At 41.5% G+C, this 21,856-nt stretch overlaps 1 protein-coding gene across 1 annotated transcript in view; it reads left to right on the top strand.

Moving 5' to 3' along the window:
• The window catches only part of LOC146693747 (cilia- and flagella-associated protein 337-like), a 40,421-nt gene that overhangs the window by 185 nt on the left and 18,380 nt on the right, over window positions 1-21,856 (top strand). The window contains exons 2-12 of the mRNA XM_085429606.1: window positions 1,311-1,406; window positions 2,270-2,578; window positions 5,205-5,378; window positions 5,905-5,994; window positions 6,116-6,208; window positions 7,504-7,675; window positions 10,235-10,402; window positions 12,000-12,148; window positions 12,782-13,015; window positions 13,348-13,512; window positions 20,298-20,413. Coding sequence (XP_085285732.1) covers window positions 1,326-1,406; window positions 2,270-2,578; window positions 5,205-5,378; window positions 5,905-5,994; window positions 6,116-6,208; window positions 7,504-7,675; window positions 10,235-10,402; window positions 12,000-12,148; window positions 12,782-13,015; window positions 13,348-13,512; window positions 20,298-20,413 — 1,751 coding nt within the window. The 5' untranslated portion in view covers window positions 1,311-1,325. The remainder of the gene's footprint in view (window positions 1-1,310; window positions 1,407-2,269; window positions 2,579-5,204; window positions 5,379-5,904; window positions 5,995-6,115; window positions 6,209-7,503; window positions 7,676-10,234; window positions 10,403-11,999; window positions 12,149-12,781; window positions 13,016-13,347; window positions 13,513-20,297; window positions 20,414-21,856) is intronic.

The following is a 21,856-nucleotide window of genomic DNA, read 5'->3' as shown; positions in this document are numbered from 1 at the left end:
AGGTATGTGTATACTGGAAGGCCAGGTCTGCCATTACACAGTTAGGAGCTGAGATGCTTTGTTGACGGACAAGTTAACTGCATGTTCTTTTAAAAACTCAGAAGTACTACAGTGACAGTTTTGAGAGGACTAACTGGAGCAAAAGTGACCATCCAGGAAGAGGAGAGGCAACCCTGATAAGTGTGTTTGCTAAAAGATTGCAAAAGGAGTCTTTCCCAGAGGTGGATGCATTCATAAGAAATGCCTCTTACCTTTCAAGCAGCAGCAATTTGGACGGCACATCAAGCTTTCTGTGTTCATTTTTCTTTATAGAGTTGCGTCTTTGCAGTCGCATGCAGACTGAAGCCAGCGGCGTGCCACAAAACAAGTCAGGATGTGGTTGATTAGAAGTTATCACGCTCACAAACAAGATGTGAAGAAATTGTCCCATGAGTATCGGTGTTCTTTTAAATATTACAGTAGTCTAAAGTCATCTTGCAGTCTACTGCGAACCTGTTGTCTGGTTTAACTATCATGTCAAGATCACACTGCAGTTCATCACTGTTATAAAAAAAAAAGATAATAGCTGCAGCAAAGCATTGATTTATTTATTTATTTTCCCTTTGCTTTCATTACACAGCCTGTCATCTAAATCTCTGTTCAGTTTGATGCCACATCCAGTGAATTTGTCTCATAAACGTTTATGCCATGCTAAAAATGAAACAGTGTTTGCCGCCCCGCTGCCCCTTGGAGTGTTTTGTAGGAGAGTTGGAGTTAAAAAGAAACTTTCTCCCTTTGACTTCAAATGCGCTTTTAATTTCAGCACAGAGCAATTTCAGAAATCATTCCCTTTTATTGACACTTTTATTCTCTCCATCTATCTGACTGTATTTTATTTCACACTAACGGATATGACAGACTCGACATGCTTTGGCAACCCGCTGCCTTTCTGAGAAATTATCTTTTGGGGGGGGGGCTTGTTTGACTACTTCCTAAAGTCTTGCAGTTCGGAAAATAGCGGAAACCTTTGCACGCTATCCAACAGTGAAAAGAGGCAAGAATAAGCTGCTGCTGTGACCTTGCTGTACGATCACGGTGGCATGACGACCCATGTGAAATAGATATGGCAGGTTATTGAGGGATTATTCTGAGTGCATCTTGTTTTGTCATGTAACACATAGACGTTGGGAAATCTATTTTATTCAGTGATGTATGTGTGTGTGTGTGTGTGTGTGTGTGTGTGTGTGTATTCCCTATTCCACACCAACCTGCAAGCAGACACACATTTTACCTCCTTGACCTCACCTGGTTTATTGCTGATTGATTGACAGGTCTGAGCTGTAACCATGGGAACGAGAATGGAGGTGGCACAGCTTGAAAGCAGAATGAACGCTGAGGATTATAGAAAGTTACAGAACCTTTTCCTTGTGAGTCTTTGATTTCAAGTCAGTCTATTGACAGCCTTGTATTACAGCACCTTTATTTCACATTTAAAGAACAGGGTTAAATTATTTCTCTCCAATTTTGACAGTATAGAACCATACCTTTAGATCTGATAAGAAGTGCTATACAAACAAGGGAATCTTCAGGGATTTACTAAGAAATCATAGGGTTTGGGTATGTTCTACTTACTTTTAGTTTACTGGAGTATATACAGCTTGTCAAGTTAATTTGTTCAAGTACTGCCCTAATTTTTGGGTTCTTCTCATAACTGATGTATAAAAGATGGAGGTAGCCACCTAGAAGTAAGTCGCTTATTTGTGATGCCCTGAACTGCACCAATTTCCTGTCACAGTGTAGCCACAGTCTTAAACACACCTTGATTTATTGTGTGTTCCATTCTAAATGGAACACCTTGCTACAACAGCTACGACTTGAAGCTAATCTTAGCTATTAGCCTTACACCATACTACAATAGCTCAAACTTGAAACTAGTCTTAGCTGTCAGTCTTATACTTTGCTTCAATAACTGAGACTTGAAACTAACCTTAGGTATTAGTCTTATACCTTACTATAATAGCTAAGAGATGCACTAGTTTTAGCTAACAGTTTCAAAGAGATTGGAGACATTGTTTACTGAGGTTAAAGTGCTCATGGACTTCTTTAAAGTGGGGGTACTTTGGAGGCAAAAAAGGGAGGCTTTAAATAGCCTGAAGCTATTTCCATCTTTTACATAGTCCACACTCATGATTGACCAACTTTGCTGATGCTGGGAGTGCACTAGTTGGCTGTATTCAGCTGTGTGCCAAGATTGTGCAATATCTCACAATCCTGTTGCTGTTGAATGCAGGACTTCTCAGGTGCATCCCGCTCCTTGTCCCGAATTCAGTTCATCGATCTTGCTTGGTCATCAGTTGGCCACGGGTCCGAGGAGGAATATGGCTTCTTGTTTGACAGCGTGGTTCTCAGTCAGCAGCGCAGTGGCCTCCTCCTGGACAGCGACACCTCAAAGGAGAAAGAGTGCATTGACTGGGGAGGCCTGTGCTCATTTCTGCTGATGGAGCTTTCCAATAAATTAAAGAACAGCAAAACTGTTAGTGCGCCTTGCTGGAAGCCACCACGCACCCTCACCTGTCCACATCGAGACCCTGTTCAAAAGGTAAAAGGTCCTTTAACCTAGTAGAGACTTACACGAAGAAAAGTCATAGCATGTTGCCTTTTCCCCCTTTTCTTCCCCCCCCCCAAACCAATGACCCTCTGCATGTTATCTGAAAACATTTTGACATTGGCAGTCTAGGGAATCCAAAACTCTGCTGACTGGATGGAATTGCACATTATTAAACATTGTGGAAGGAAACGTTCAAAAAGTATTAGGGTCTTGCTCATCAAAATGGCTGACTCCTTTGGAGATAAATGGCTCTGGACTCCTTTAACATCTATCAATTAATATGTAAATGAAGCAGCCGGTATGAAGTCCCCACCGCTTTGGATAAAGTGACGGCTCATCACTTTAATCTTTCAATCCCGAGGATGTCGAAATGTCAGACTGTTGTGTCAGTTGTTCTCCAAGTGCCTGGAAGGTTTGACAGCCTTAAAGAGGCAGAGTATTGTTGCTTAGATAGCTTTCATTTCTGACCATTACTCCACTAGTTAAGTATCAAATAGAGAATATGGAAACAATGTACTGTATCTATAACCCTGGCAAATTTGTAGCAAAGCAGGAAGTGGTTACTAATGGTGACAAATCCACCAACAGCTTGCAGCTTTTGCATTTTTTTTGTACACATTTCACTCAGGGCTTGTTGAAGACCAAAACTGAGCTAAAAGGAGTGAATTAAATGGTAACACCAAATATTAATATTTGCTTTATGTCTGCTACAATTGTAGACCAAACTGTTGGGCAGTGCAACTTAAGAAAACACAAGCAAATAGAAAAATGCTGCAAAAGAACATTAAATGTTAAATAAAATACAGCAGAAGCTCTCTATCTGTGAGCTTCTGCTATCTATGTCTGTCTGTCTATAATGGAAGTGATTTTGAGGAGACGATAATGTGATGGAAGAGCCTCAGTAAACATGTAATATTATTTTCATGTTACATTACATTACATTGGTAAATGGCCTGTATTTATATAGCGCTTTTACTAGTCCCTAAGGACCCCAAAGCACTTTACATATCCAGTCATCCATCCACCCATTCACGCACCCATTCACACACTGGTGATGGCAAGCTACATTGTAGCCACAGCCACCCTGGGGCGCACTGACAGAGGCGAGGCTGCCGGACACTGGCGCCACCGGGCCCTCTGACCACCACCAGTAGGCAATGGGTGAAGTGTCTTGCCCAAGGACACAACGACCGAGACTGTCCGAGCCGGGGCTCGAACCGGCAACCTTCCGATTACAAGGCGAACTCCCAACTCCCAACTCTTGAGCCACGATCGCCCCGCCCCATTGCAGTATTACATGGATCATACAGTTAGAACACACATTATCTTGCATCTTTTTCTTCCTCAAAGTCACTTCTAGAGCTGCTCTGTCATGTAATTGTCTCCCAAAATCACTTCTGGTGTTTGATATTTCACATAACTCTGATGAGCCAGAGCAACACAACAGCTTTAATAGCAAAGATACCTGCCTATAGCATGGTTCTAAGACTATAAGTACCCCTTGGTGCCAGTATTGTGAGGTTTTAGTAATACAAGCACATCCCCGAGACCTTGTGGACAGTCTGTCCCTCATTTGACCACTCAGTGCTGCTAACCAGCAGCACCCCACAGAACATGCTATTTCTGAAATGCTTGTCCTCATCAGAGTTCCCCAGGGATTTGCACCTGCCCATTTTACATGGTCCTATATTATTTGTTTCATCTACCACCATTTCTTCCTGAACGTTGCTTTTCCCTATTACAAGCTAAATGGGAATCTATTGCATACACTGAAATACTTACTAAAGTATACCATATACTGTTAAGTATAAAAGTTATTTTGTTGCCATTTAGCAGTTACAGGTTCACCGACACTTCATTGGGTACATACTTCAAATTGAATAACAGTTTTTGTCTTCCAGCTTTTAAAGCAACGAAAAAGCTGCTAAAAGAGCCCCAAAATGATAGCCCTTCGCTCGCACTACAGATAAACGCATTGTATCAGTTACTCACCAGCTGTATATCAATATGTAATTATAATAATTATGGAAAAATGACATGCGAATCTGGGAGATCTTACAAAGGTACACTGTGAAAAGGGAGAAGACAGCAATTACGTTGCAGAACATCTGACCTCTTACCTCTGCGGTGAAATTTTAATAAACTACCTTTCATCAAAGATCTACTTTGTCTCTTGCTCATTAGATGCAGTCAGCTTCAAGCTTTTTAAAATGAATTAATTTATTTTTTGCAGCTCCAAGTTTTGTTCACCCAATAACTCCTGTAATGATTAATTCTCAATTTTATTAGATTCAGCACAGAACGGCTCCTTTTATTCACCTGTATCCAATGAGTGGAAGATTTAGTAGGGGCTCATTTTTAGAGAACTTATATTAGGGTAGTTCTGCGGTTATAAAGTAGCTAGCAAGAAGAGGAAAATTCAAGCCATAATTAATATTTTAAATTGGTTTTTAAAAGCTGTCTCCTCAGGTTTTAATAAATAACGCCACTCTCTAATGTAGCAAACTTCATTGGGGCATAAAGCTAAAGGCTGGTGTTACGGGGAAGTGTGAATTGTAGTCTTTCTGTGGATATTTTCTTTAAATGTTTTGCTTGTAATAACCTCTGGCCTCCTCAGGTGCTGTACCTGCAGAGTTCAGGTCAGTATCTCACTGTGAGTAAAGGAGGAAACGTAGGACTGCGGGATGCGGAGGACATGTCCCTTCTGCACACTCATCGACTGCAGAACAGCACAGTCGCACCCAAGGACCTCTGGGTCACAGATATGGTGCTGATGCAAAACGTCGACAAGGTGAACCTATCAACATACTGAGAGATGCATACCTAACTATTAATCAGTCCTCTCATCGATTACTGCTGCATCGTGGCTCCTGAAGCGTAGTTCAAGAAATATTATTCAAAGAAATGGATTTATAATTTAATAACTGATAAGTAGCCTCATTTAATGGAGCAGATATTGTATGGCACAGAGATAAACAAATACTCCACTCAATTAATGAATTATTGATCTGTGGCTTTGGTTAATTGCGTTTCAGACACGAAGCTGGTGCATAAAGATCAGAAAGTAAACATACATTTTTTAGTAATAACACCATCAATAATTGATTGTAAGTTTTAATTGGCATTTCTTTAAACTACAGATTTATGGATGCCATATTCTGTATTGTATAACCGCGTTGAATAATACATGAGGATTTTTTTCCCCCCATTGTGCATTAATTAACAGTTTGGCAAACTGCTAAATCCTTGTTATATAATAGGGACAGGTTGCATGTCTCCATGTTTCTGTGTTTTCTAACAAACTCCATTTTCTTTAGTCTCAGATAGCTGTGGCTTTCACAAGTAAAGAGGTGTGTTTCTATGACTTCGTGTGTGAAAAGACCTTCAGCTGCAAGTGTAAACTCCAGGTAACAAGGAGATTTTTTTTAGTGTTTTGTGTTATTTTCATTTTACCATCAGCTTGATTCCATTGCATTATTAAGAACATAAGAACTGGCAATATATCTCATATATTCTTATCTACTCTAGGGCTTGAACTTTACTCCTTGGTGTCTAGACTACTGGGTAGATCCCTGTAACCCTGACCAGGCTGTTCTCACTATAGGAGACATTGGAGGACGGGTAATACACACATACAAAGAAAAGCAAATGATTGAGAAGAAAAAGAACTTAATTCAGTTTTATTTATATGCCACCAAATCGCAAGCAGTCGCTTCAAGTTACTTTATATTGTAAGGCAAAGACCCTACAATAATCCACAGAAGATATGAGCAAGAACTTGGCGTCAGTGGGAAGCAAAAAAAACCCCCCTTTTAACAGGAAGAAACCACCAGCAGAACCAGGCCCAGGGAGGGGCACCCATCTGCTGCAACGGAGGAGAAATTTATAACTAATGAGTAAATGCAGAGTGTTGTAGAAACACATGGAGCGTGAAAAAGAAACACCCCAGCCGCTTATAGCAGCATAGCTAGTGGAAGATTCAGGGTCCAGCTCTAACTGTATGCTTTATTAAAAATGAAAGTTTTAAGCCTAATCTCAAATGTAGAAAGGGTGTCTGTCTCCCAAATCCAAACCGGGATCTGGTTCCACAGAAGAGGGGCCTTAAAGCTGAAGGCTCTGGCTCCCATTCTACTTTTACATATCCTGCTGTCTGAGAGAAAAAGTGCTCTAATGGGGTGATTCAGGCACCAGGCCTTTCACATAAGATGGGGGCTGATTATTCAAGACCTTGTATGTGATGAGAAGGATTTGAAATTTGATTCTGGATTTAACAGCGAGCCAATGAAGAGAAACCAATATGGTAGAAATATGTTTCTTTCTTTTTAGTCCCTGCCAGTACTCTTTAGATCAACTGAAGGCTTTTTTAGGGAGTTTTTAGGACATCTTGATAATAATGAATTACAGTAGTCTAGCCTAGAAGTAGTAAATGCATGAACTAGTTTACTAAAGAACAAGAGAGGAAGGCGTTATCCTCATTATCCACATATGTGTTCATTATGTTACTATAGGTTCAGGCTGCTATGGGACTTTGTGTGATGCAATGAGCACTTATGCTCCACTTGCCTCTTTTCTCTCCCTATTTATAAACCACTGCAGCATGTCATTAAATCCTTGTCTTGTCTCTCCCTTAGTCTGTTTTGTCCTGCCTCCATATGCTCTCTTTCTTCTCTTTCTCTTTCCCCTCACCCCCAACCGCTGATGGCAGATGGCTGATCCTCTGCGAGCCTGGTTCTGCTGGAGGCTTCTTCCTGTTAAAAAGTCATTTTTCCTCCCCACTGTCGCAAAGTGACCCCCTATGAGCTAAAGAATGTAAGGTGAATGTAAGCGCCTGTTGTTGTGATTTGGCGCTACATAAATAAATCTGAATCGAACAGGTCCACTGCTCAACGACTGTGAGTGTCTGTGTATATTCCCAGGTCAGCGCTTTATATTTCACCTCAGCCCAGATCTTCCTGTTTGAGAGATTCAGTCTGAGGACAGACTCTGACTCAGCAGACATCATCCTTTGGGATGATCTGGCCAAAGGCAAGCATCGCTCCTGTTACACCGTGACACACCAAGCACACGCACCTGGCTGGGTTAGAAAAGGTAGAAAGTACACACACACACACACACGCGCGCGCACACGCACGCACGCGCACACACACACACACACACACACAAACCATCAAAGAGACATAAGCATACTAACAAACCCCTCTCTCTTTAATTATAGCCTAACATTCTTGTAAAAGTTCATGTCTTTCTTGCAGCTGTAGTTTCTCTTTTGTTGTCTTGTCCCAGTGAAAACTCCTCTGTTTGCACATCTGCTATTTCATATGGTATGCAAAAGAAGGAGCCAGCTGAAATAGCCTGCATGAGCAGCGATAATCAGAACCCAAATGCTTCTGTTTGTCATTCCTGTGCACAACTGTATTCAGCCTCAGGTTAAAAAAAAAAAAAAGCAGCTCTCCAGTATCAGGTCAGAATGAAATCAGGAGTATATCCGATAGAAACAACACATTCTGGGTGTCAGACCTACTTAACACACCCACGCAAACACAGACACACACACTTTACCCTTCACACCTGGGATGAGAGCCACAGGCTTGCTTGGTCACCTCTCCGGTGTCGTTGCAATAACAGCTTATGCAACACAATGAAAACGCCTGGGTGTGTCCCGGTCACTGATGCAGGCACGCTGACACACATGCAGTGAGTCCTGAGTCATTCTCTTCATAGCCAGACTTTTTACTGTTGATATAAAGTCAGGAACTTGAGGTCTGGCTTGCTGAGATCCCCCCACCCCCCCCACCCCCACCCCACTGCAGCTCAGCGTGGGTAACAAAGAGGTCGCTTAGTTTTATCTCGATTGCATCATTTGGACAGAGGCTCTCTGAAGAGTTATTGGGCTGTTTGATAATGATTCAGCCGAGACAACGCTCTGAGGCTGGATTCGCTGAAAAGGGGGGGGGGAATCCTGATAAAAGCGAAAACAAGAATAAAGCACGTATAAATAAGCTCAATAAATGGGGAAAAAGGAATAACAAAGAATGGGGAAACAAAGGATACAATGGCGAAACATTAAAAGCTTTAGTTAAATGAAAATTTTACAATCTGTGTGTGCACATGCACGTGAATCGGCAAGAGCACGCTTGTTTGTGTGTGGGCGTGTGTGTCGTCATTTCTGACTGTAAATAAAGGCAGCCCGCGTGAATGCATGTGCGTGTGTGTTTGCATACCTCTGGGGTGCTGGTGCTTTTTCTTTTGAAGTTTCCCACCCTGCAGTATGAGTGGGCTGTGTACCATTAGACATGCCTGGTTATCCAGACCTCCAAACCTTCAGGCTCATGGGCCACCAGAGAGAGGAGGAGAGGAAGGAGAAAGAGACAGCGGTGGATCAGTGAGGGGAAATTGAGAGCAAATTAGGAGGAAATTGGGATGGACAACAGTCCTATAAGGACAAAGAATGAGAGGTGCAAGGAAGGGGTGTGTTAGTGATGGAGAGAGCGTGTAGGTAACATAAAAATCTCCCATAACGTGCAGCGATTTATTGCACAACACGAGAGGTTTGCTTTGATATAAACACACAATGACTCCTGCTGTTTCTGTGTTATTTCCAATCTCAGCAGTGAAAGTGCGAGAATAGCTGCAGCACCGGCTAAGGAAGCAGATGTTCTGTATCTGAGTCTGCATCACAACTAGTTTGATGAGCTGTGCTTGTCAATGAATAAGAGAAGGGATCATTAATCAATGATGAGTCACAACGCGCTGTCTGAAAATCCACTAATCTCTTAAATTCACGGAGCGGAGCAAAGATGGGAATGCGTGAAGTGTATTCAGATATAATTATTTGCCCCAAGCTCTCCAGCCAGTGTTTGACCTACGACTTGTCACATGCCATCTCAAAACCAGCCCTTAGCTTGTGCAGGCTTTGAAAGTTAAGCAGCCTCTAATAGAGACATGTGGCAACCAATTTAGCTGGTCTCAATCAAAGTCTTAATTGAGATAGATGGTGATGCAAGATCCATTACGTTTTCTGTAATACCAGTGAGCAAATCATAACCGCCTAATTCTATGCTATATTGAGCTCCTGAGAATTGGTCGGTTTACTATACGGCTGCGGTCATTGCACATTTAGCGCAACCGTTTCAGAGAGTGGATGGATATCCTTTGGAGCCGTGCTAGTGAGAGCATTTTGGCATCAGCAAGGAGAAGGATATAATTTGAGGAAATGAAAGAAGATGAGCAGTGTGTCATCATCAAAATATGTTGCAATGTTGTTTTTATATTGAATTTGTCAAGTTTGAAACTAATTTAGTCACTCTGCCAGTAACTTTTGCTGTTTACACAGGAAGGCAGCAGCTATTGTTTAGGATTATTTTCTTCTCTTGAAATTAGCTTGTAGATAAAAAGCCTATTGCTGTGTTTGTACAAGCCATACAGCTTTTCCTTTATGATGAAACCAGTTGTAGTTATTGTGGATTGGAAGACGATGACAAATAAGCAGCTCCTAATGCTAAAGCAGAAATTTACAATGACATAAACTGCAGAAATGTTAATATAATGTTATACTATCTACTTGCTTTTTTCTGGATGGAGTCAAGCTAACTACAGTATGCCACTTCTGATTTACTTTCACTTTTCTGACTATTATGCCTCTTGCAGTGCGTTACCTGGGCTCACTTGAGGCCTTTGTGTCGTGCAGCATCGCACCACAGAGCAGCATCGTGATTGGCTGGAGGGAAAAGGAAAGCACGAGCCTACGAATCACTTCTTACTCTACAAAGGACGGTGTGTGGGACGTCGACTTCCATATTGGACTCGGCCTGTTAGGTGGGTCCAAACGAAGTGGCTGTACAACATAAAGTATGATGACATAGAGTCATGGTAAAATGTAATTTTCAAGGTTTTAGGTATTACGACATGATAAAAATAATTTGGTCCTTACTACGAATTGAAATTTGGCAAATGCAACCTCAGATGAAGACTCTGACATTATTTATTTCACAAAAACTGAGATAAAATGCAGAAGTATGTAAAAAAAACTATGTGCTCCTCATGATTCAAAACATCACTGTTCTGGATGACGAGCTTTAGCTGTCAGACAGATGGCCTCACATGTGACTCTAATATGTTAGTATTCAGTTCATTGTCCACTCAATGATCCTAAGGTCCTGTGACTGCAAAACAAGCTCAGATCATCAGCTCTCCACCACCGTGCTCGACATTAAGTATGCTTGCGTTCATGGCGCTGTGCATTATGGCCAAAACCTTCTGCTTTTACATGCAAATGGTCACTTAATCAAGTACATTTGATTATTAGCACCTGGCTGCTAATTACCTTCTTAATTCCTATGGAAGCAGTAAGGTTGTACACAGTGTAATATGTCATATTTTGTCGTTTTGTCTGTTGTTGTTCATTTAAGGCTGTATTAACCTCAGATTATATTTAGCTACCTTTTTATTATGTCTGATAGAACCTTGAATGAAAGAGGCTGCACTTTGTTTTTACCATGAGTGTATATGAATCATATTTATTCACTTGAAGGTTTTCATTTCAGGTTTAACTTAGAGGTTTTACATAAAAAAAACATAAAAAAAACAAAAAAAACTCTAATGATTGTACACTATCTATTAAATGTCTAATGTACCATACCATGTGTTTCTAAATAATTGCAAAAACGTGAATGCTTTTACAGTTCTCAATCAATCAACTTAAATTTACTAACAATGCATCATCAAAACTGTCAAATGCCTCATTGAACAGTAAATTGGTTGTGGTGGTGGAGGGGGCTGGGAGCGGTATTGTTCCCTGGAAATAACTGCAATTAATCTCTCCGCTAATTTGGGAGCTGTTCAGACCTGGCACTGAAATGTCTCTTTTGATGATCAGTCAGTTCACCCTTGGGATTAAAATGCATCTTGAATGACCACCTGTAATTGGATCTCACTACCCCGCTCTGTATGCGAGTGAGCTTTACATAATTTCGATTTGCGAAGACTCGAGATCAAAGTCCGGCACAAGTCCATTTCTGAAACCTACGTTTGACCGGACCTGCTACCAGAATCAACATGCAGTTATCTCCAAGTCGGAATGCGCTGAGATCTGACAGATTTTTGCATAAGGCTGTTGGCCAACTGTGCATGTAAATAAATAAATAGTGAGTAAACCTGTTTGTTTAATCACAGGTGGGCTCATGGTGGGGTGGATTTGACTTGGAGGGGACCCGTGCGGGCATTTGATCTTCATTTGCAAACAGAAGTCATGTAAATGATTATCTCCATATAGAGAGGAAAAGTCACCGGAAGACACTGGACATGCATTCTTATGCCAGGTGTGAACTAACATGCCTGGAGCTGTCCGCTTGTGTTAGGATCACAAAGAAGCCTGTTACTTCCAGGTCTGAATGGTGCCTCTGATTGGTTGTAGCCACAGCAGGTGTGGATCATCACGTCTTGCTGTGGAATCCTTACGTGACCTCTGAGCCGGTGTGCGCCCTTGGTGGACACACAAGCCCCGTCATTGCTGTCTGCTTCCTGCAGACCAAGCAACAACTCCTCAGCTACTCCAAAGATAAGGTAGGAGTGCCCTTCAGTGGGTGCGCAGACCCGCTACTAGTGCAGATAATGTAGAGATGAAGAGCCCCGTAATTGTAATATTAATTGTTATTCCTTGCTTTAATTACTGCAGACGAACGAGGTGTTGGGGACGAGCCTGTTTCACATTTTTCTTGCCACTGTCAGCTGGTGTTTCGTTTAAAGCCTTGTTTTATTTTCTGATGCAAAGAGGATGTTGGTGCTTCTGTTGCTTTTCCTCTCCCTGTTGTAGCACCGTGCATGTTTGCCTTCTCTTTGGCTTTTCTGAAGAGAATGAATATTTTAGAAGTGATTTATGTTCCATCTGCCTCTGCTCAAACACCATCTGCCACTGCAAGAAACTCTGAAGGCTTTACCTCAGTTCACTCTGAAAGAATTTCTGGAGCAGCGACAGGCATGTTGTTGCCGTTAGAAGCAATATGGCCACTAAAACTGCAACCAGAGGAGCAGTTCTTCATGGTGCAACGATGTATTTGCTTGGTAATCACTGAATAAAAGTTTTTTTGTAGGAGCGATAGCTTTTAGTGGCACTTTTCTTTTTTAGGAACATGTGGATATGTACCAAAATATCTGCCCTGAAGCACAGACACATAAGAGCCCTTATTATCCTTCCAGGTGCTCTGTCTGTGGGATGTGTCCAGCCAGCTGTGCACACACCGTCTGGCCGGTGTCTTTCCAAACATACAGGGGGACACACACCCCTTCCTGTTTCTCAATGAGGAGCGCCAGCACCTTGTGCTTTCATTCAACAGCCTGCTTCTCCTGCTGGAATCCAAGAGGGAGGAGAAGAAAACCAGTAGCCATGAACATCCTGTTACCTGTGTGCTGTATAACAGTCGGTTCAGACAGGTATGCCAGTGACATGGTCTTCTGTGACCTGCTGTTTTATTTCTTTGTGTTTCCACATGTACAATTAATACAATAGGTAAGTTCTCCAGTTCTTCTCACTCCTCTTAACAAGCTGTTTCCCACTGACGCGGCAGCAGACACCAAACATGTGAAAATGAGCACCTATTGTGCGACACTCGTGTTTTTCTTCCTCCTCTTGTTCCCATTATGTATTCTTCAGCGGTGGCTTAGCGCTAAAATAAGCGTGGAGAATGGATTGGTTATGTGAGCATCATTAAAGAATGCATTAGCGCCTTTGCTGTAGCATAACATGGATCAAACTCTCTCTGCAGGTAGTCAGCAGCGACTCTGCCTCCTCTGTGATCTTCTGGCTGACTGACACAGGACAAAAGGTCAAGCAGTTCCACCGTTGCCATGGTGATGCTGAGATCTCCACCATGGCCCTAGACGTTACGCAGACCCGACTGTTTACCGCGGGCGCCGACGGAGAGGTCAAAGTAGGTGGACAGGCGTACGCGCACACACACACACACACACACACACACACACACACACACACACACACACACACACGGATTTGTACGGATATGAAGATGCACAGTACAGCTGCCGGCTAGTCCTCATGGAAATGTTAAAGCCTGAGTGAAATGCAAAATTAAAGTGTGAATTAATGTGGAGTAGCAGCTTTTTAGGACAATGTTTCTAGGAAATTGTTGTATTTACTCCTGATATGGGCACTACAAAATAGATGTGTGCAGCTGCAAACCAGCATGGTTACATTTACATCAGCTGCGACTCACTGTGTTAGATTATTGTGTGATTAACTGTTGGCTAATGGCCAAACGTGGATTTGAAGGGACAACACCAGCTTTTTGACAAACTGGCACAAATTTCCCCCCGAAAATGGTAAAATGGTTGGTGTTTGTGTCTAATGGGTCTAAAGGTACTTGCCAATTTCCCCACTGGATCACTGTGAATTCAAATAGTGTTTTTTCTCAGGTGCTGGAGACTATCAGAGGTGATTATCAGATGATATATGTTGTAAGACAAACAATATTCCTAAGAATTTAGATTTAGCAATATCATTTAGTGTTCCCATTTGTATCTCTAGCTGTGTCAAGCTGATGTGGGTGCTTTATGGCAATGCTGAATATTTTTCAGTGTGAGGAAGAATATTTTTTGTTTGCTGTATTGTTATTTTATCACTTTACAATATTAATTTTTTTTTTACAAGTTTATATCTTCATTAATATGAAATAATACTTTATTTTGTATCGCCTTAACTTCCGTCAGCAATAACATTGTGTTTTGAGTTCATTCCTGCCTCCGTGAGCTTGCGTTTGGGTCCTCATCCTGCCTGCACACAGCCTAATCATGACAGAATCAAATCTTACTGATCTCATTTACATTTTTCAGGGTTTGCAGGATATGCTATAATGTGTAATCCTGCCTCTGTACACCGCCACAGTGAATAAAACATCAAAAAAATCCAGATGTGATTGAAATTCAAGGGGTTTGACCAACATTTTGTTTTACCAATTTGGGACAGTTAATGCTGTTAATACATAAACAGTAGCTCGAAGGTAACTGGACAATCTAACGTAATTTTAACTGGAAGTATTATTTTTAAGAGTTGGATGAAAATCCTTTGCAGTCGATGACTGCCTGATGTCTAGAACGTGGACGTGAACAAATGCTACGTTTGCTCCCTTGAGTCGCTCTGCCGGTCCACCTTCAGTTGCTGCTTGTTTGTGGGTCTCTCTGCATTCACGTTTTTATTCAGTAACTGAAAAGCTGCATTGCTGGGTTTAGATCAGGTGACTGATATATCCTGTTTCTTTTGTCTTGAGAAACTCTTGGGTGACTTTCAAGGTATGCAATGAGTCATTATCCATTTACACTGTGAAACTCTGATCAGTTATACAGTGTTTGGCTGAATCTGAGCAGAAAGTATAGTCCTGTACACTTCACACAGTTAACACTCACATCAATAAACACTAGTGACTGGGTTCCACTGGCAGCCGACATCTTAACAGAGCTGACAGGCAGTCGTGCCTCTCTGAGAGAGATCACAACTTGGTTAAATGCTGTGAAATTGTTTTATTTAACCATGGAAATAATTCTGTCATCATGCACTTTATGTGTCTTCTGTGGTCTGTCAGGCCTTTTTGGTGTTGCTGAGCATTCTTCCACTTAAGAATGAACCATGTTGTTGATTTAATCCTTCCTAAAGTTTTTGCTGAACGATTTTTTGGGCCCTGCGACAGACTGGCAACCTGTCCAGGGTGTACCCCGCCTCTTGCCCTGTGACAGCTGGGATAGGCTCCAGCGCCCCCCGCGACCCTGAAAAGGATAAGCGGAAGCGCCAGCCGGACATAAGAATTATTAATGAGGGCTGGGGAATCAAGTTTGCTCAGACCCGAGAGCAGATTGTGCACCTCATTAAAGAAAACAGGCAAAAAAGTGCAGAACTAAAAGAAATGACCAACCAGCTCCACGACAAGAAAACGATGAGTGATAAGATACAACGGGATCTCCAATACATGGACCGAAAAAATCGGCTCCTCCAAAGACAGCTCCATGAAGCTGTGGAAGAAAAGAATAAATTCCTCCAACAGAAGGAAGAGCATGACAAAAAGCAACGAGACATGCAGCACGAACTGAAGAGCATGCAGGAAAAATACCGAATGCTGAAAGAAAGCCTGGATGAAACACTGTGCCAAAATAAAGACCTTCTTCAACAGAAAGAGCAACAACAAGAAAGACTGAAAGAAGGAAAACGCATCGTCCAGGACTTTGAGTCTAAAAATCTAAAACTGCAAGAGTTTTGTAATCAGCTGGAGGACAGCAACTAAAGTGGAAGAAGAAAAGGACAAACTGGAGAAACGGTGGGTGCTCACAGATGCAGAAAAGGATCGATCAGATAGCGAGAAACAATTCTGAGCTCGTTAAGGGGATTTTGGTGGAATTCAATAACTTGAAGCGTGAAAACACTCAAATGCAGGCGCAAAAACAACAACAAGACAAAATACATGAAGACCTGCAGCTCACGCTCCAAGAAACCCAGAAAAGAAACGAGCAGTTAGAAGACAAGCACAAAGAGGTCCAACAGAGAAATGCAGACATGCACAAGGACAAGCTGATACAGGAGGCAACATCCAAACAACTCAAAGACAAGCTTGAAGAAGAACAAGCAACATTGGAAGAGGTGGAACAAAGATGTGAGAAACTTGAAGAACAAAACGCAGTAACCATCGATGAGCTGAGAAATCTCATCCTGGGAAAAAAAGCGCTCGTGGAAAAGTGCATGAAAAAAAAGAAAAATGGTTCCGCTTGTTCCAGAGGAGAGACGCTACTGCTTCCTCACCTGATGCAGCCTCGTCTTGCTCCACCTCTGTTAACCCCCCCAACCAGTCCCGGCAGTTGACTGTCCCCTCCTGAGCCTGGTTCTGCCGGAGGTTTCTGCCCGTTTAAAGACAGTTTTTCCTCCCCACTGTCGCCAAGTGCTTGCTCAGAGGGGATTGTTGGGGTTTTCTCTCCTCTACCTTTTTTCTTCATTTACTTGCTTGTTTAACTTTTTTTCAACTTATCTAAATAATAAACCAATTAAATTTATCCTTCGAGTATTTTTCATCTCATCTTTACAGAATTTTTCCAAAACATTTTCAAACATTCAGATCTGTCTTTTATTTTCTTCTTGAAACCTCATAAATGTTGAACTTAAAAACCCGGAATATGGTTTGAAACATTGTTTCAGCTGAAAGTGGCACAACATGCTTGAGTGTGTGTGTGTCAGGGTATCACTAGTTAGGTCATCATGTTTAGACTCATTCACTCCAAAATTATTTAGGCCAAATCTTTAAAACAGTGTCATTTCATACACATTTTCAATTGACTTCAATCACACAAATGCAGAAATAATTATTTGCAGTATCTTATTTATTATGAGAATGTCATGACTGATCATTTGTACCTACACCACCAAAAATGGGGGCAAAAGGAAGGAGATCATGTTTAATCGGTTATAAGAAAAGGTTAGAAATATAAGTGCTGACATGAGCAGTGTCCACAGAAACCTCTGAATCTCAGCTCAAAGCTCAAATAAACCATTTCTAATAATAATATGAAACTAAACTGGGAAGTCATAAAGGAACTGACTCACGAGGAAACACATGGAGGGGCACACAGTCATGAGCGAGAACGCGACACAGAACTGAGGGAGACGCGGACATAAATACACAGAGGGTTAACGAAGGAAGTGGGAGCACACGGGGAACACAGCTGAAACAGATAATCGTAACGAGACAGGGAAGGAGTGAACACAACATGACGCATACTGACGAGAGACTGTCAAAGTAAAACAGGAAGTACACAGAGGTTCAGACAGGAGAGAGAGAGCACAGACATAACAGGCTGGGGAAAACATTGAATGAAACACAAGGAGGGGAGACGAGGGCTCACAGATACAGAGGGGCACACAGGGGGTAAAAGTCACAAGGGGAAATCAAATAAGGAACAACTTAACAGAGCAACCCAGGAACCATGGCCTAAATAAAGAACAAAATACAAAATTACATGAAAACTAACATTCTGGGCCAACATGGCCCAGGACAGATTCGTTAGATCTAAATATTCATTTATGAGAAAAATCTGTTTTCTTACACTGTCGTTTGTCACTAGATCTCCTCAGGGCAGAATCCCGTCTTGCACAGTTTCTTCTTTGTTGGTAGTTTAAAGATCTTTTAGCTGGCAAGCCATTTCCTCATTTAGTAAGCTCTAGTTAAGTTTCAGTGTCTGGAAATAATGTTACAAATATTAATGTTGATATTTTACCAAATTGTAGTGGAATCATTTCAGTCAGACTAATCAGACTAGCACATATGTTTGCAATCCAGTTTTTACTACAAAAATAACAGCTGTGAGAATCTCAAACATAATAACAAGTTTTAATCATTACTGAACATGTAATAAAAAGAGCTTATCATCCAGGAGTTTGAAGCACTTGTGAGCTTTGTTCAGTAGATTTCGCTCGTAGGAATTTCCGTTTTCTAAGTTATTTGCTTCCAGATGTTTGCAGTGGCATTATGTTTGGATCCCAAGCTGCCCCTGCTTCACACACAAAGGAGCTTCTGACTGAATTACAGCTATTTCTCATGTAATTTCAACTAATGGAAACTCTAATTGAAGATATCCATAATTACATTTCAGCTATAGAAAAGGAAACTCTGAGATATCATTAACATCATTTTGAATAGTTAGAATTACAGCTCAAGATGTCTACAACCTCATTCTGACTAGTTAACCCCTCATTTAAAACGTATAATGAGGAGAAGGCAGTTATCTCGAATTGAGGGGAATTAAATATATCTTCAGTCGGAATTGTAATTAATCAGAAATTAATTTTAGATATCCAAAATGGGAGTTTTTCCAAGTAGTAATTCCACTGCAGATTCAGCCCATATTCATTTTGGATTTGAAAAATGCAATTAAGAATATCTGAAAGAGAATGTGCAGTGCACTTAAATGGACACCATTTCTCCGAGAGACAACGACCTTTTTGATATCTGAAATGTTCTTTTTGGGCTCCGAAGAATTGAATGACAGATTTCTGCAATACACATCCAGTGTAGGTATTAAATGTGAAAACAGCTTGCCATATGTAGCATTCTGAGACTGTTTTTAATGACTTTGAGCTTACTGCAGTAGTTCTCTGCGAATAAATAAAATAATTATGCATTTTTGCAATCAATATAATCAACCACATCAGCTCTCTGACCCCATGAGACCTTGTGAGAATGCATCCATGTGCAAGTAGCGTCAGAAATACTTGCACCGCTGCTTGAAACAACCACACAAGTCATTCTCAGCAGAAGAAGCAGGGCCCCCCCTGGGCCAATTAGTAACACGATGCATCATCGCTCCAATTTTCATCAACAATGAACCCGTTGTGTAGCAGTTAGGGCCATTCCAAATGTGAAATTTTGACCTTTTAATTACAGTGTCCCCATTGAGCCAATCAGTGTTTCTTTGTGAAATTGCACAAACAAAGACGCAAAGTGCGTCATCGTGTAAAATTGGACACAGAAGAAGAAATGGTGCCTGAGCTGTGATGGGGGATTAAAGCCCTAATGTCATGTTGCCTTATCCCTCCTTGGGGGGAAAAATGACACTTTCAAAAGTAGAAAAACACACATTGGTTTTATTTATTTTTTTAAATCCTTTTTTTAGACAAGAAAATAAAGCTGTAATTCCATTTCTAGTAAATTTCCTTAAGCAACATACACCCACTGGGCGCTTTGTTAGCTGCAGCTTCCCAGTACTGGGTTGCCTTCAGAGCTGCTTCAATGGCACAGATTCTGCAAGGTCCTGAAAACAGTCCTCAGGGATTTTGGTCCATGGACATGACAGCATCACACAGCTCATCCATGATGAGAATCTATTGTTCCATCACATCCCAAAAGTGCTCTATTGGATTAATCAGAATGCAGGATCAGAGGATCAGAAGATGGGTATGCTGTGGTCATAAAGGGCTGAACATGGTCACCAACAATATTCAGGTAGGCTGTGGTGTTTAAATTATGCCCAGCTGGTACTAAGGGGTGCAAAAATAAAATATCCCCACATGATTACATCACCACCCCCCACCTGAAGAGTTAAAACAAGGCAAGACGGAGCCATGGTTTCCTGTTGTTTACGGTAAATTCTGACTATACCATCGTAATTTTTCAGAAGAAATTGAAACTCTTCCCACCGGGCAATGTTTATCCAATCTTCTGTTTCGGTGAGCCCGAGTTAACTGTAGCCTCGGTTTCCTACTCCTAGTTGTCAGGAGTGGCACCCGGTGTGATCTTCTGCTGCTGTAGCCCATCTGGTTCAAGGCTCAGCATGTTGTGCATTCAGAAATATACTAACTGGTTGTAACAAGTGGTTACAACAAGTATTTCTACCCAAAGCTGCCACTCACTGGATATTTTCTCATTTTGGGACCATTCTTTTTAAACTCTAGAGGTGGTTTTGCAGTTTCTGAAATACTCAGACCAGCCCACCTGGCATCAACAACAATGCTACATTCAGAGCCACTTAAATCCCCTTTCTTCCTCATTCTGATTCTCAGTTTGAACTCCTGCAGCTTGTCTTGACCATGGCTATATGTCTAAATGCACCGACTTGCTGTCTTGTGATTACATATTTGCATTAATGAGCAGTTGAGGGTGTACCAAAGACTTTAAAAACATTTCGTGTTGTCCAAATGCATTTAAGTGTTATTTTGGCTTCTTTTCAGGTGTGGGACTTTAACGGCCGCTGCCTTCACAGAATGAATGCCGGCCTGGGTCGTGCTGTCAGACTCTCTCAGGTGTTGTTGCTGAAGAGAAGCATACTGGTGATGGGCTGGGAAAGGTAGTCGTGTATATATTTAAGAGATGTTATTATTTTGATTATTGTTGTTTTGCTCATTTGTGTTTCATTTTAAACACTAAATCCATAATGTACAACACTGAACAACTGTGTGTGAAAGCATCTGCGTGTGTGTTTGTGTGTTTCTGTCCTTTCTTGCTCTGTCTGGCTGCCAAAAGCTCAGAGCCAACCAGACATCTGGACCCTAACAAGTCAAAACGCTCCAGGGCGCTCATATTTGCTTTACTATCACTACCTCATATTTGTGTGATAGTGTGTGTGTGTGTGTCTATTCTTTTTATACTCACATCACATCTGCTCTTCATCATCATCATCATTTCACACCCAGTGAGCTGAACTCAGCAGTGTGCTGTCATCAAGTTATACGACTCGCTCTCTTTCTGTCTTTCCGTCTCATCGCCACATGCGCGCACACATCCCGACGCGCGCACGCACGCAGACACACTCTTTCTCGCTCTCTGGGGAGTCACAGTGGTAAAGAGAACATAGACGACAGATCAGCAGCAGTAAAAGAAAATGGTGCAGTTATGACTTTCATTACTCATATAATTTCCTGTTTCTTCGCATCAGCCTAGACCGCAGTTTAATCCATATAGCGCTGTGTCACATGGCATCCAATTCAAAGTCCTATCAGCTTCGGCTGCTCAAGCGATCTCACGCGGGTTGAAATGTCCACATCCCACTGCTAGACATACTTCTCAGTTTGAAACCAAAGTGCATCATTATTTCATTTCACATGCAGCAGCAGCTCAACAATAAAAAGCAAAAGTTCTGTGATGAGAGAACAAAAGAGTAAAGAAGAACTCATTGCAGGTGTGCTAAAAGAGATGATGAGTATTAAAGTGTTGCATATTCATGATATCCCCTGTGGCGCTGTAGTGTAAAGGAACTGCTTCCATGTTCATTACCAACACTGCCTTGATGCATTGCAGGTGTAAAGCAAAGTTTGAATGTGTTGCAGAGGAGGTATAATTTATGGAATAAATAGCTGATTAATGCAATGTTTCTTCAGACTACGGGGGGAAAAAAGCAATTTGATGGGGGCAGCATGGATGGCGAGGTTCAAAATTTGTAGTGAAATTAAATGAATATGATTTTTGTTGGGAAAATAAACAAATGAGTCTGCTAATGCTATAATGATTACCTTTAATGCACTCAAATTCAAGTTATTTCTTTTTTTAAATGAGCAAAATAAAACTTTTTTCTTTGGGGGGTGGGGGTGGGACATAAGCCTGCTACAGTTCTGTGTAAAAGTCTTCGACCAATCGTCATATCTTTATATTTTGCTTCCAAGGAGTCACGCCTTATTGTAGCATTTTTAACGTGCGCAGTAGGTCTCCAGGTTAAGCCTCTTAACACTGACCTATGAATCATGCAATCATAAAAAGGGCACCGATCTCGAATACATGAACCACATAACAGACA

Source organism: Copadichromis virginalis, linkage group LG14 (genome assembly GCF_057382275.1).
Source record: "Copadichromis virginalis isolate Kocher_CV1m ecotype Utaka linkage group LG14, C_Virginalis_male_GT1.1, whole genome shotgun sequence".
NCBI classification, from domain to species: Eukaryota; Metazoa; Chordata; class Actinopteri; order Cichliformes; family Cichlidae; genus Copadichromis; species Copadichromis virginalis.
Note: the sequence above shows the minus strand (reverse complement) of the source record. Positions and strands in the feature narration are given on the sequence as shown.